Source organism: Spermophilus citellus (assembly GCF_964194105.1).
Source record: "Spermophilus citellus genome assembly, chromosome: 19".
NCBI classification, from domain to species: Eukaryota; Metazoa; Chordata; class Mammalia; order Rodentia; family Sciuridae; genus Spermophilus; species Spermophilus citellus.
In genome coordinates, this window is record NC_138201.1 from 9,237,297 (window position 1) to 9,252,809 (window position 15,513).

A 15,513-nucleotide genomic window follows, 5' to 3' on the forward strand; every position below is an offset into this window, starting at 1 on the left:
GATTAGCACGGGCCCTTATCCGATGACCAGCATCCTTAAGAAAGGGATATTTGAATATAGAATCATGCACAAGAGGAGAGTAGAGAAATCAGCACACACACACACACACACACACACACAGAGACACACACACACACAGTGCCCTGGGGTAATGGAGGCAGAAGTTAGAGGACTTCTTCTTCAGGACAAGGAACACCACGGATGGCCACCAGCAGCCAGGAGAGAAACATGAGACTGTCTGTCCCTCAGTGCCTCCACCAGTGACCAGTCCTTCCTGTTGTCTGATTTGTAGCCTCCGAAACTGACAGTGAATGACTTCCTGTGGTTTGAAGCTGCCGGTTTTATCATCCTGGGTTACGGCAGCCATAAGAAACGAAGATCAGGCCTGTTCCCCTTCCGTATCCTGACTGTGTTTGTCTCTGGGTGGTGTGGCTGGAGCAGGGAGGACAGAAGAGCAAGGGGAATTGTAGCAGGTCTCTGCCTGAAGGCTGCCCCGGATCCCTGATGCATGTACTCGGCAAATGGTGGCCGTTGAAAATAGGGGGTTCCAATCTCCAGGCCCCCAAGGGCCAGGGAGGAGATAGAAAGAGAGGATCAGATGCTTAAAGGGTTGTTCTCCTACTCCTCCAGCCCGTTCATGCCCTGAGGGTAGATGCTGCTAGTATTGCCCTGTTTCCCCTTGGGTCCAGATGGCTTTTATTTACTTTTAAATTTTTTATTCTAATTTGTTATACATGACAGCAGAATGCATTACAATTCATAGTACACATATAGAGCACGATTTTTTCATACCTCTGGTTGTACACAAAGTAGAGTCACACCATTTGTGTCTTCATACATGCACTTGGGGTCATGATGTCCACCTTATTCCGCTGTCTTTTCAACCCCCCTGCCCCCTCCCTTCCCCTCCCACCCCTCTGCCCTATCTAGAGTTCATCTGTTCCTCCCAGGCTCCCCCTCCCTACCCCACTATGAGTCAGCCTCCTTATGTCAGAGAAAACACTCAGCATTTGGTTTTTGGGGATTGGCTAACTCCACTTAGCATTATATTCTCCAACTCCATCCATTTACCTGCAAATGCCATGATTTTATTCTCTTTTATTGCTGAGTAATATTCCATTGTGTACATACGCCACATTTTTTCTTTATCCATTCATCTACTGAAGGGCATCTAGGTTGGTTCCACAGTTTAGCTATTGTGAATTGCCCTGCTATAAACATGGATGTGGCTGTGTCCCTGTAGTATGCTGTTTTTAAGTCCTTTGGGTATAGACCGAGGAGTGGGATAGCTGGGTCCAATGGTGGTTCCATTCCCAGATTTCCAAGGAATCTGCATACTGCTTTCCATATTGGCTGCACCAATTTGCAGTCCCACCAGCAGTGTATGAGTGTACCTTTTCCCCCCACATCCTTGCCAACACTCCAGAATATGATATACAATTAATCCACAAATATATGAAAAAATGTTCATCATCACTAGCAATTAGAGAAATGCAAATCAAAACTAAGATTTCATCTCACTCCAGTCAGAATGGCAGCTATTAAGAATACAGACAACAATAAGTGTTGGCGAGGGGTGGGTTTTTATGTGATCTCTCCCTGTTACTTGAATTAAGAGAATATTCAGTGCAGAATGAATAGAACACACAAGGGGCGGCTCAGCCCTGGCTCTCTTGGGATGAAGGGCTGATTGACATGTGTGCCCCCTTCCCTGCCTCATGATGCATAGGAGACCCTGATTGAGGGGAACCTATCTTGACTCCCTGGTGGCCTCTGCAGCCAGCAATCCCCTTCTGCCTCTGTCCCCCGCCCTCTGTTTGCTTGAACTAAGCAGTAGCAATACTTACATATTTGGATTTCATTATATTTTAGCTCCACAGGACTGTTTGCCTGCCTGGTAATATGTGAATCTCTTGTTTGACTTTCAAACTTAAACTTTTGAGCATGTTTTTTTTTTTTTTTTTTTTTGGAAACTATCAGGTAGAGAAAAATAAGAGAAAGCTTGTTAGAACCCTTTGATATTATTCCAATGGCACATAACTATCAGCGAGCTATGTTATCGCAGATCTAATTTAAAGATGTTTCAACATTTAACAGTTTGAAACTTCATTTTTTTGTTTGTTTGTTTGTTTCATTAAAAAAAAGTCATTTCTGCTTACTCCCCGCCCTCCATTCTGCAGAAGGGCACTGGGTTATAGTCAGAAGGGATTTAATTACAAATGAAGTGTTTCAAAGGGATTCAGAAGCAAGCAAGGATGTGCCATCTCCCTCCCAAGCAGATGGGCTTCCTTGCAGAGGTACTTACAAAAAAAAAACCAAGAGGTCACCAATTTGGGGATAAACCTTTTCCTGAAGGTGATAGAATATTGTGGACTTGGCAGATTTTTGTCATCAGTAACTAAAGTCCCCCAAAAAGGAAAGATCAGCATTTTTAAAGGTCCCTCGTCCCCAGACTGGTTTGATTTATAGGACTGACAAGGTGAGCCCTTCGATGGCTATAACCCAGGACCTCATATTCAGAAAGAGATTCAATTTATCTCATAATTCCAGAGATGCTGCTATCCCCCCCTCCATCTTAAATCTCCATGACAGTAGGGACAGAAGGGCTTCTGTCTGTTGCAGGTAATTTACTGTGTTGTGAACGAGATGACCTCTTTTCATGTTGCTGCCTTTATTATCTTTGACTCTTCCCTGATATTATCAGTAATTTTTTTTGAAAAAAGAAAAAAAAAAAAAGTCCGCAGACAGATCAGGGCTAACCTATTCTAAGCCAGGGATGGGTTTACATTTTCAATTCTCTGTATCTGGCTCTCTCACTAGTGATGAGCATTAGGAGGAGCCCGAATTTTGAAGAGATTATACTCTTCCAGTAGACCAAGGTGGAGAGACTTAGAGGAGACGGAGCATGAGGGATCCTTTGAAATCTCATCAAGAAACCAACATGAAAATAACACCATCCTGGGTCTAGATTCAGGCACCATCGTCACGAAAAATAAATCAATATAGAGATATTCGTTGAAGAGCTCATTTTTCTAAGTCGGTATAGCGTCCAGATAAAGGAAGCAAGTATCTGAAACACTAGCATTGAGTCACATTTCAAAACTTCCTTGAGTTCGTCCAAATAGCACTCAAAATGCAACTTTAGCACTGGGGATGTGGCTCAGTGAGTGGTACAGTACTTGCCTAGCATGCCCAAGACCCTAAGTTTAATCCCTAGCACTGAATAAAGAAAGAAAAGAAAAAGCAAGCTTTATAGTTAACGCCTGGCTCATAAAAACCCCACTAAAGACAATAGGTTCGGTATCCAATATAAGATTGTATACTTGGCCTTTATATGTAGAAATAAATAACCAAGCAAAACTATATGAAACAGTCACGTATCAAGAAATATAGGGTCAATTATTTCATCCTTAGGATACTGAGGCTCTTCCTCGGTGCTCAATATGCAGCATCCATCAGTCTTCTCAAAGTAGGCTCCAGAGAGAGAGCATCCCAGAATCCTCTATCGCGAGTCAGGGACTTTAGAAGAGGCTCAAGTTCAATACCAAGCTCACAGCTACAAGTCAGTCAATAGACGTACGGCGCTACCCTCTTCTCCCCCGTCACAACCACCACCACCTGAACAGGTTCAGTAAATTTTTGAAGAGATTATACTCTTCCAGTTGTAAGGTCTGAAAACTCAATTTCTAATGAATTATTGGCTCATATAGCTGGGGCATCTAAGGGAAGCTATTGGCTTAAGTCAGGATGCTGTAAGGTCTCTGCCTCTCTCTTTTGGCTTATGTCTGTGTCTCGGGCCAGGTCTTTGATTTTTTTTTTTTCCTTCCTGAAGGCGTACTTTTATCTCTTTTTATTTATTTATTTCTAGGTGTGGGTTTCTTTTCTTTTTATTTTATTCTTCAATGTGTTCTAGTTAGTCATACAGGACAGTAGAATGCACGTTGACACATGGTACATAAATGGAGTATAACTTATCATTCTTCTGGTTGTGCATGATGCAGAGTTCCACCCGTCATGTAGTCATATATGCACAGAGGGTAACAATGTCCTATTCAGTCTACTGTCCTTCCTTCACCCTATGTCCCCTCCAATCCCTTCACTCCCCTCTGTCTAATCCAAATTCTTTAAATGGCGGGCAAGATGATTGTCCATGGCTCTAGATTCCTAACTTTCAAATTTAATAATCCTAACAGGAAGTGATGGTCTCATCCAAGAGCCCCTAGTCTTGGGGACATGCTTATCCTTAAACCAGTCACTGTAATCAAGAGAACAGCGTCTCCTGACTGTCTGGGTCTGGGTCCCTGTTTGTCTTTTGATAGTGTGTGAATGGCTTTCTCATTGAAAAAAAAAAGTAATACCCATTCTCCTATGCACTAAAATTATTTCTAGATATATACTCATCTAAAATCTTTATTTATTATGAGCTTCTTGACAACAGAAACTTTAGTTTTCACATCACTATGTACTAACCAAGGCCTGATGTATAGAAGGCATTGTCTTAGCCTTACTAGGACATTTGGCTAATGAACTTAGTTGGTGCGTTTTACATACCAGGCATTGTGTTAAGCATTGCCCATCTTGACAGTCCTATGAGATAGAGTTACTTTTATTATTCAATTTCCCCAAATGAGAAAACTTAGGTCCAAACCTACAACTTACCTCAAATCACATAGCTCATCCATAGGAGAGCGATTTGAGTCTTAGTTGAGTTTCAGAGTTTACATTCTCCATCACTAAACTATATCACTTGGATGAGAACATGGTTGAGTTTCCCAAGAGAACACTCCCTGGAACATCACATTACTCCCACATCTGGAATATACCTAGGGGTGATGAGCAACCATAGCAATATGACATGATTTCATAAAGGCTGCTAGAAGTTACTCCGTCTGCAAATGACATCCTTCCCTGACCTTCTCTTCTCTGAATTCGAACGTTTAAAGCCCAATCTCTTTTACTTACCTCTTTGCAGATAACAAGGTAGGAAATAAAGCATTAAAACCAACGTCAGGCACTGAAATCTTAAAAAGGAGTAGTACAGTCGTTTGTAGAACTATTTTATGATTCCACAGAGCCCTTAGAAATTAGATAAGGGAGCATTGAAGATTAGAGACATGGAGAACCTTGCATTTGGAGTGCAAAGAGCCAGTCAGATCCCAGAATGTGTGAGACACCGTTTGTGCTAATATAAACCAGAGTTTCTCAGGAAGGACCAGCATCTATAGAATGCTTTTCCATTAACAGAACTCTTCATGTGTATTACTTCAATGTAGAAGATATTTGTTGTAATATCCCATAGGAGACTCTACAGATAAACAAATTAACGTGGACCAGTATTTCTCAATCAGGGTGCACTTTGCCTTCTCTCCAGGGGACATTCAGCAATATCTAAGGCCTTTTCATCAGGACGTGGAGGGGAGGGGCTGAGCTGCCTAGTCTAGCAGATAGAGACTTGGGTGCTGCTCCATACCCTCCCAAAGGCTTATTCCAGTCCAAATGTCAGGGCCAAGGTTGAGCAACCCTGACTGAGAACACAGATAATTGGCCATGTCCTACACTTGACAAGTATGAGGGCCGAGGCTGGAACCCAAGTCATCTCATGAAAACTCCATCCCTGGATCCTTCATTCAGGCTCTTTGGCATTTTATAGCGTGATCCGAGTAGGCGATGGCTTTAGGTGTTTTTGGAATTGCAATGATAACATTTTAATTGGAATAAATGATTAATAGGCCTGGGTGCTTGTAAGAGTCAGCTGACCCCTCAGAGCCTTTACTGAGCCTCAGGCCCATGTTAGCTGGTGGTGGCTGAGCTCATCTTTAAAACACAAATGTCACCTTACTTATGGAGTCCTCAGATGCTGACATTTTGCAATTCCAAAGCAAATTATCTTATAAATAGGAAGATGATTAACTCCTCGAAAGCTATTTTTGTTATTATTGAGGTAATTATGATCTGATCGCAACTCTATTTCTGTTAGTGCATCTGCTCTTTAGCAAACGAGGTATCAGATGGTGTTTATTGAGCAACTGTTATGTGTATCTGTGGTATGAATGAACAAATGGCCTCCTTGTCTGGATCTTTTTTTTATTTTCAACCAACGCTTTGATCTAGCCTGTGCGAAATCATGTTTAAAAATTGTAGCTTTGAGGCATTTTATCATAAGCGTCAGTACGCATATACAGAAACGAATATGCACCTAAAATTCATCCTTCATTAACTTTGTTGTTTTAGCTGGATCTTCTAGCGAATCTTGAGCTCTGTTGATCTGGGATGTTCTATAAGGACACGATTTGCTGGGTGATTGAAGAGCATGACTCTTCAATGAGCACTTCTTGTTTTCCCTGTGTTGACAGTAGGACTTAAGCCTAGTCTTAATGCTGCCTTCTTTTTCGTAATTTTTAGTTCAAACACAACTTTGTCATTGGCACACGCCTGTAATCCTAGCAGGTTGGGAGGCCGAGTCAGGGGGATTGTGAGTTCAAAGCCAGCCTCAGCAATGGTGAGGTACTAAGCAACTCAGGGAGACCCTGTCTCTAAATAAGATACAAAATAGGGCTGGGGATGGGGCTCAGTGGTCGAGTGGCCCTGAGTTCAATCCCTGGTACTTAGGAAAAAAATACCTTTGTCGTAGCCCAAACTGCAGACCCCACCAAAAAGTAAGCCAGCCACAGGTACCATGCTCCTGTGCTGATTCGGGATGACCCTGCTGATTTGTATGTTCATTTCAGATTGTCAGAAATGACAGTGGTTGTGCAAAAAGAAAGCTGATTTCATTATTCTGTTAAAAAAGAAAGCAGGTCCGGAGGCTTCTGTCTGCTTCTCCCTGTATGTACAAATAACTAAGCAAGAAGACACAGTCTCTAAGGTGACGGAGACCCTCTTAAACACCTAGAAATGGGCTCCACATCTCCCGGGCCCTCTTCTTACCCTAACCCTATCATGTTGGTCTTGTTCCCAAGTCGCAGACAAGGAAGCGTCGACTGAGGAAGTTGAGCTGGTAGAACTGATGGACGTGGAATGTGAACATCCCCTCCTATGCTTCCAGAACCTTCCACAGAGTTCTTCCATGTTCCACTGGATTCTGGAAGCATAGATCAAATGATCTGTGGGCAAGCCTCCCAGAGAGAAAGACAAGAAAGACGAGGCATGCATCAGATGCCCTAACGGATTGTCTGTCTTGAAAGAGGACAGAAATGGTCAGAAATCATGTCTGAAGAGCCGTTCGAGAGACAGACTTCACCCACTTTGCTTTCTTGGCTTTTGTTTCAGAATCACCATCTCTGAGGATGGAAACCTCCGAATCGTCAACGTGACTAAATCGGACGCTGGGAGTTACACCTGCATCGCCACTAACCATTTTGGAACTGCTAGCAGCACGGGAAACTTGGTGGTGAAAGGTAAGGACTTGCGCCAGGCGTATCCTGGACTCTTGCTTGTGTCCTCCCGTCTAATAAGGTGATCTACAGAGGGGCCGTCGGGCATATTAACATGCACAGCTCTGTCCCCCGCGTCCCTGGGTTAACCCATCACTGCAGGCACGATGATACGATGAATACTTCTTGGAGGAAAGTTCGTGATGGAAGGGCTCTATCTTCCTTCAGAATCATCCCATACAGTTTGGAGGATTCCAGCTATTACATGACTGTAACTCATGTTATCTTCACCCCCCTTTAATTAAATTTCTTTGGGGTCTCTGTAGATTTGCAATTCGTGTCTAGGAACACTGTGCTAACAAATTAAAAACCCATGACTCAAGCGCTATTTTTAGCAAACATTGTTTAAACAGTGACGTTGGTGATTTTTTAAAAAGCCTGGCCCTGGTGGTGGGGGAGCTGGGGGATGTGGCTTCTCTTCCCAAAGATGGGTATTGATCACCTCTGGAACTGGGTGTGAGTTACTGCCAATCAGGTCAGTTTTAAGGAAATCCTGTTTTCCACAGACCTAAGCCTGGGTGATTTATGTTTTTATGACATGTGCACATTCATAGGAAGCTGTCCCAACATGGGGTGGTTGGCAGGGTGCTAAGAAAGAACGGTCCCAGGTGCAATCTTGATTCACATTTCATCTGCATCTGCATTACTTCATATCCTGCCAGTCCTAGGATTTGGAGGTGGAAGGTACCAGGGATTGAACTCAGGGGCACTCGAACACTGAGCCACCTCCCCAGCCCTATTCTGTATTTTATTGAGAGACAGGGTCTCCCTGAGTTGCTGAGCACCTCACGGTTGCGGAGGCTGCCTTTGAACTCACGATCCTCCTGCCTCAGCCTCCTGAGCCACTGGGATGACAGGTATGCGCCACCGTGCCCAGCAGTCAGTCATAGGATTTTTGAGTTGAAATCATCTTTGTGCTGCTTCGATGAAAAATGGCTTTCAGGTTTGTTGGCTTGCTCCTGAGCACCAAGAGCAGAAGAGGAACTTGAACCCATGAATCCCTATTCTGAGTTCATGGCACTTTTCTTTTTTTCCACATTTTTATTGGTACATATTGTACCTATTGTATTGGCACATATTGTACGTTTTACGATAGTTGCACATAATGGTGGGATTTTCTGCTGCATGTTGCACATGCCCACAATATAACCACAGAATTTGCCCAATAGACCATTTGTTTTAGCTTTACCTAATTCGGTGTGATAGATAGCAGAGATCCTGTTATTTCTTTCTGACCCACTAATAGCTCCCGCTGAAATACATAGCCTAAAGCAAATTAAAATATCTAAGAATATTTACTTCGATATAATCTAAGCAAGGAGGCTAAAAAAATCACCTAATTGTGTATTTCAGGGTCATTGAAAGCTAGGAATTTACTGCTGTTTGGGGACATCTTTTTATTACGAACATACTTGTCTATACAACTAGAAAAGTAAAAAAGGCCAAGAATTAGCAGTCAATGTGTTCTTAGATGAGCTCCATCTATTTCACTTTATTTTATTTTTTTGCTCAGAGCAATAGCATTTATAACTCATCAAATGGTCACAGGACAAAGGGTTAGATAATATTTATAAAGGAAGTTCCAGGTTGAGTTCTTTGGTCACCAGTGGCTGAAATTTACTCATCCCCCAGAGAGACCCCCACACCTTCAGAAATGGTAGAACTGGGGCCTATTACAGAGTACTTGCCCTTTACACAGAATTTAAGGGAATAGGAGAGGAGCTGTCTTCCAGCCTGATTAAGGGCTAGGGGTTGGAGTCTGAGAGATCTGACTATTCTCTCACGGTCTCTGTGACCTTGGGCAAGGTTATTCGCCCATGTGGGGATAACAGCAGTACCTACCTGATGGGGGTGTGTCTTAGGGATTGGGATCATCTGTATTCAGCATGGTGCCTGACATCTGGGAAACATTAGTAATCACTAAGAGTCGGAAAGTGATAAACATCTAAACAGACACTGTACGGATGCCCCTCCAGATTGTTCAAAGTGCAGAATCTTCACACGTTGGAACCAGTTTGATGTCGTATTTGATTATCATGCTTCTTACAAGCATTGGCTTACCTTGGCTCTCAAGGAAATTCAAGGAAAGACCCCGATTTCCCCTCAGTCGTACATATCCCAGATACCAGCAGCCCCAGGACAAAACCATCCCCAAAGAACCATGCAGTTCCTTCTGCTCACCTCCTGCTGAATACCCTACAAGCCTTCCCAATGTACCGGGGATGACATATGGCATGACTTCCTCATTTATTTATTTATTCATTTTGGGGGTGTGGCTATAAATATTGCTGAGATGATAACTTCTACCTATTTTAACCAGCTAAATAATTTATTTCTTACCCGCCTAGTCAAATGCGAACAATAATTCCCCAAGAATAGTTCCAGGCAGTTCTCCGTTAAACTTTAGGAATGATTTGCTTCTTGCAATGTGTGTTAGGAAAACACTAGTTTTTCCCTGAACGACCGTGAAAAAAAAAATCATCTTAAGGTTCTAGTATCTAATGAAAAGGAGAAGAAGTGAGATCATCCACCAAGCAGTGTTACGTATGCATGGTCACAGGAGAATAACCATGGCCTTCACTGACGAGGCTCAGCTGGCCTCCGGGCCTCCTGCTTCTTGGATTCCTCTCCTAAGTAACTGATGGAAGAAAAGAAATGTGAGCTTTACCTGGTCCAGAGGTGCGCAGAAGGTCAGAAGACATGTGGGTGCTCACTTGTTTCCCACGGGTCCCTTCTACCTTCCATTAATGGGACGTACAGGTGCGTTCCAAGGGGACGGCCACACCGCCCGGTTTCCGAGAAGGACATTAACAGACACTGAGAAATACAATTGAGGAATCTGCTCCACCAAGCACAATAAAAGCAGAGAAAAAAAAAAAAAAACCGTTCTGAACTCCGCATGAACTGTCCCCAGTTCAGGGGCGCACATCAAAAATGCCGGCGGTTGGGTACTTCTTCATGCAAATCTCACGGTTTAGCCTGAGAGATGACGGAGTGTTGTATTTTTAATTCAATTTTGACATCTACAAAGGGACTAGTTTATCAGAGAAGGTGTTCCTCTAACCCTTAAAACGTCCTCCTATGTCGGGGATTAAAACACTGGGAAGGTCAGATCAGAACACATTCTTTCTAACCTTTTTACAACCGTTCTGTCATTAACCACGCTTTTTAAAAGCCGATGCTCTCCACCACCACCCCCCCATCACCATCCCCTGGTGTTTGGGAGAGAACTGAAGAGAGAGGTTCAAGCATCAGGTCAGCAAGTAGAGGAGCAGGAGGAGGGGACACAGCCCCCATCCCAGACACGGGGAGGTTTAGCATGAATCTCTGGCAAGTCGGAATCGAATGGATAAATATTCAGATTATGCATGAGCCGACTTCCAAGCCTGCTCAATTTCTAGCAGGTGCCCAGGGGCCTCTTGATGATCCCGCCATCATCTGAATTTCTAAATCTTACCAATTTCATTTTTTTCAAGCTAGTTAAAGTACATTTGGAATTAGGTTTGCTGTGTAATTCTAAGCAAAAAAAAAAAAAAAATGGCTCTTAAGGCAGAACCACACTCCCTCCCCCCACACCGCAAAAAAAATCCTTCCAGAAAGCCTAATATTTTTGCCTTTAAGCAAAAATATGCTTTAGCGATTGTGCGATTGTGGATGTCGTGAAGAACTCTGAGGGGGGCCCTCGACTTTTACAGGCAATTGGGGACCCCCTAATCCATTCTGTCACCACTGCAGAGTTCAAGGGTGCTGTTTTGCTTGAGAGCCTTGACTGGGAGGGTTTATAGGGCACATATTTTCAAGCCGCAGGTCTGGAGAGGAGCAACTTGGAGAGTTTATCTTGGGTGTAGATCAACAAGATAACCATGATAAAAAAGTAACCCCAGCTTGTATTGATCCCCTCCAGGGCTCAAAATGAAATGCAGGGCTTTAAGCAATGGATGCGATCACCATGGTTATCTTGTTGAAGGGCTTCCAAAGTGACCTTGCAGAACTCTGTGGCTGGTGGTTTCAGGCTATCACCACCACTACTTTGGTTTGTGGTACTGAGAATTGAACCCAGGAGTGCGTAACCACTGAGCCACATCCTCAGGCCCCCCACCCCTGCTCTTTTTAATTTTTTTTTTTTTTTATTTTGAAACAAAAGTCTCACTAAGTTCCTTAGGGCCTCACTTAGTTGCTGAGGCTGGCCTCCAACTTGCAATCCTCCTGCCTCAGCCTCCCAAGTTGCTGGGATTACAACCATTCACAGCTGCACCCGGTCAGACTGCACTTTCATAAACACTGTCCTGTACTAAAAAACTTTGTACATATTTCCCATTAAGTGAAAGTCCAGTAGAGAGCTTACTAGGAATGTGGAGCTCATTCCTGGGGTCACCTCATCCTAATAAGTTTACATATCTAGAGATGAGACCAGAAAAAAAAAACTTTTTTAAAATAAACACTCCAGTTGATCCTCAGAGGCACTGTAATTTGAGAACATTGCAGGAAATTGTGGACTATGCCCTATGAGCTGAATCAATGTAGGTGTCTGTTTTTGTAGACTTTAAAGACTAAGAATGACTTAACTAGTAGAGAAAAAAAAAGTCATAAGAACAACAGTATTTCCAAGCACAGTGGCACACATCTATAATCCCAGCAACTTGGGAGGCTGAGGCAGGAGGATCACAAGTTTGAGGCCAGCCTCAGCAACTTACCAAGACCTTGTGTCAAAATGAAAAATAAAAAAAGCTCGGTGTGTAGCTCAGTAGTAAAGTGCCACTGGGTTCAACTCTAATATCAGAAAAAAAAAATGATGATAATAATAATAATATCTTTAGGAAATTCATCCTTCAGTGTCCCTAAACGAAGCTTTGTTAGAACCCAGCCAGGCCATTTGCTTACATATTGTCCGTGATTGCTCTTGTTCAGTGGAGTAGTTATAACAGGCAACATGACATATAAGTATCCGCATAATATCGTCAACTTTGCCTCTTGACCTTGGAAGACTTACATGTTTACTATCCATCCATTTACAGAAAGAAAAAAAAAACACTTATCCTTTCTTTGGATAACTTTTTTCACTTCCTCAGATAGATCTTCAAAATTTGGGCCAAAGCTCCGAGTAGCCAGGCTGTCCCTAACTTCTGTTTGTGCATCATGCTGATCTTGCGTGCTGGGGGCGTTCACAGAGTCTGATGGCTCATGGGAGATTGCTTGGGAGATTTCCTTCCCAGGACCTAAGCCTCACCCTAATAGCACAAGGGTTGACCTCAGAACGTGGATTGAAGTTGAAAATCCAGAGAGAGGCGATTGCTCATTGATTGAAAGAGAAGAGGAAGATCACTTACCAGTCCTTGAAATGATGGATTCAGTGCATTACTCCAGGATTTGAGAATTCCTCATGGCGCTGGAATCAGAATACTAGACCAGAGGGGTTCCAAAGCAGGAAGGGTACTGCTCCGGTGCCTCCCGGGTTAATGCAGGAATATTCAGAGGTGAAATGTTTGGACAGTGGGAGCTATAACCTCTTCCATCGGTCCTAGTTGGAATGGCTGAATGGGTGGTCACTGTAGGCAGGTGAGGCGTGGCTGGAGGAGGTGGGTCCCTGGGGGTACCTTGGAAGAGTGCATCCTCCCTTCAACCCCCTGGCCCCTGCTCTCCCTCTCTCTACTTCCCAGCCACCATGAAGGGAGCTGATATCCTCCACCACGCCCTTCCGCCATGACGTTTTGTCTCACTTTGGACCCAAAGCAATGGACTTGTCCCAACATTCGTGAACCATGACCCACGGTGAACGTCCTCCTCTAAGTTGTCCTGGTCAAGCATTTTGGTCACAGCCATGCAAAGCTGAATAAAACTCACACCTCCTAGGGGTACTCTGGACACCCTCCCTTCTTGAACTTTCCATCACAACCCCATTCAGTTTATCCACAGCTTCGTGCCCTTACACTCTTCCCAGCCTTTCAATAACGCAGTCTTCTTTTCTTTTTGAAATTGGCCTCTGTAAAAATTTCCCCTGCATGCTAAAAGAGGGTTTCTGTTGTCCTTCATCTGTCCATTTAAATTTGTTGTTTGGTGAGCAAAATTACTTTTGCCTTAAGAAAAAAAAAAGTGTTTGTACTATAAATGGCTATGATAGAAAAGAAGTCCTCGGTGGGTCTTAACCAAGATCCCATACAGTCTTAACACTCATCATTTTGCCTGCTTGATCTCCAGCCCTGCAAGCTACAGGTGTCCTTGTGGATTACTGCACCTTCAATTGATTCCTTCTTTGCCCAAAGTGGTGTTTGATGTCCATCTCAGCCAAAGTCTATTTATGTTTACAAGAAAAGAGTCCCTCAAAGGCTCGTTATATAGTCAATAGAAAGGGAATTTTCTTTCCAGCACCCAAAAGCGCGTATAGCATTGCTGTTTGTGCATAGCAACCACTTATTCTTCTGTGTTAACTAAGTATGACACTGAGAAATACCAGCCTCTCCAGGCACATCTTGATGGACACCATCCTGTAGAGTGTTTTCAGTTGGAACCGTATTTGGGAAATAAGTTTGAAGCAACCCCTATCTTCTATGTAAAACTATTCAAGGCTGTATCCATATTTGACGGGGGAATCAATCAGAAGTCAGTAACCAGCAGTGATGTTTGGCCGCTGACATTACAACGAAAGCTTTTAACACTGGACCCTTAGAACAGAATGCATTTGGACCTAATTAGACGTCTTCCACTGGAACCAATTATTTCTAGGCGATAACTAACGGTCTTTCTAATAGGATTAATATCAATTCTGACCCAAGGCTTCTAGAGTAGAAAGCAAAGAGTTTTGTTATTAGAAGTGCTAAATGCTAAAAATGATGGGTCCTTCCAGAGAAGGACAGTGGCCAGAATATGGTGATTCTAGATCTCACTGAGGAGTTCTGCCACACTGGAGTTGGCAGCGGCTCAGAGAGGAGAATTTTAAAAGCAAGGGTAAGTAATTGTACTTCCTGTCCTGCCTGTGTTCACAGGGCTTGGCTTACCTGAAAAATCTGATCAAATGAGCCACAAGGATTTCCCCTGACATTCTCAGGGACACTTGGAAGAGCCACGTAGAATATTGATCAGTCTGAATTAGGCGCTCGTGCAATGCTTTTGCATGCTCTGAGTGACGCTCCCTAGATTTGCAAAGATGTTCATTACGTTGTCATTTGTAATGGGGGGAAATAAAACCACAAGCAAATTAAGGAACAATACACATGGTGTTATTTCATAGATATGCTATGATTAAGTATAAAATTAGTAAGATAAAACATCATATGATTTTCAAACACAGAAATACATGTGCAACATAAATACGCCCTCCAAGAGTGAGATTACGTAAAAGGCTTTTAGCTGGTTCAGTGGTGATATATTTGCATAAAGTTTTAAACAGAGTCAGAAGAGAAAAAAAAAAAGGCACATTATAATGTGCTGAAGACAGCTAATTCCAGAAGTGGGCATCTGAGTATTGGGAGATTTTTATTGTAGTTTCAGATGCATAAATGTAAAAGAAGAGCTCAAAAAAAAAGAAAATCTCAGATCAGAATTCCATACAGTCACCTATTACGGACAAAATCATAGTAGATAGAACTTTTTCACTTTTTCTCCCAGGAAATGCCGAAGACAGAAAGCCTTTGCCCTAAGTGGTCTTTAGCCTGTTCATTCCAAATCCCTTCTTTTCAGGAGCCAGACTCGATGGTAGAATGAAATAATGGTTGTTGTTTGTTGTTGTTTTTCGTAATGAAGACTTACCAGTCGGAATAAACAAACAAACAAAAAAAGGCAAAGAGAAAAATATGACTCTTTAGCTTCATTAAATGTGAAGCACATAATTAATTTCTTTTCCGGACCTTCAAGGAGACTTGTGTTGTAGTGATTTGGTTTAATTGAACTTATTACCACGGAGCAGATAATAAGAAGTATATTGAAGATATCCATCTGGCTTGCGCTGAAACCACACCCCCCCCCCCATGTTTGATTCTCTGTGGCTGTCACATGCCATACTAATTGGCTCATTTCGGCTGTTTTATAATCAATAGGATTTAGCTAAGAATGTGATAAAACCCTACTTGAGAGGAAGTTGATATTA

At 42.9% G+C, this 15,513-nt stretch overlaps 1 protein-coding gene across 1 annotated transcript in view; it reads left to right on the plus strand.

Moving 5' to 3' along the window:
- CNTN4 (contactin 4) overlaps positions 1 to 15,513 on the plus strand; it is a 490,319-nt gene that overhangs the window by 422,672 nt on the left and 52,134 nt on the right. Inside the window, exon 12 of the mRNA XM_081276057.1 lies at positions 7,270 to 7,397. Coding sequence (XP_081132183.1) covers positions 7,270 to 7,397 — 128 coding nt within the window. The remainder of the gene's footprint in view (positions 1 to 7,269; positions 7,398 to 15,513) is intronic.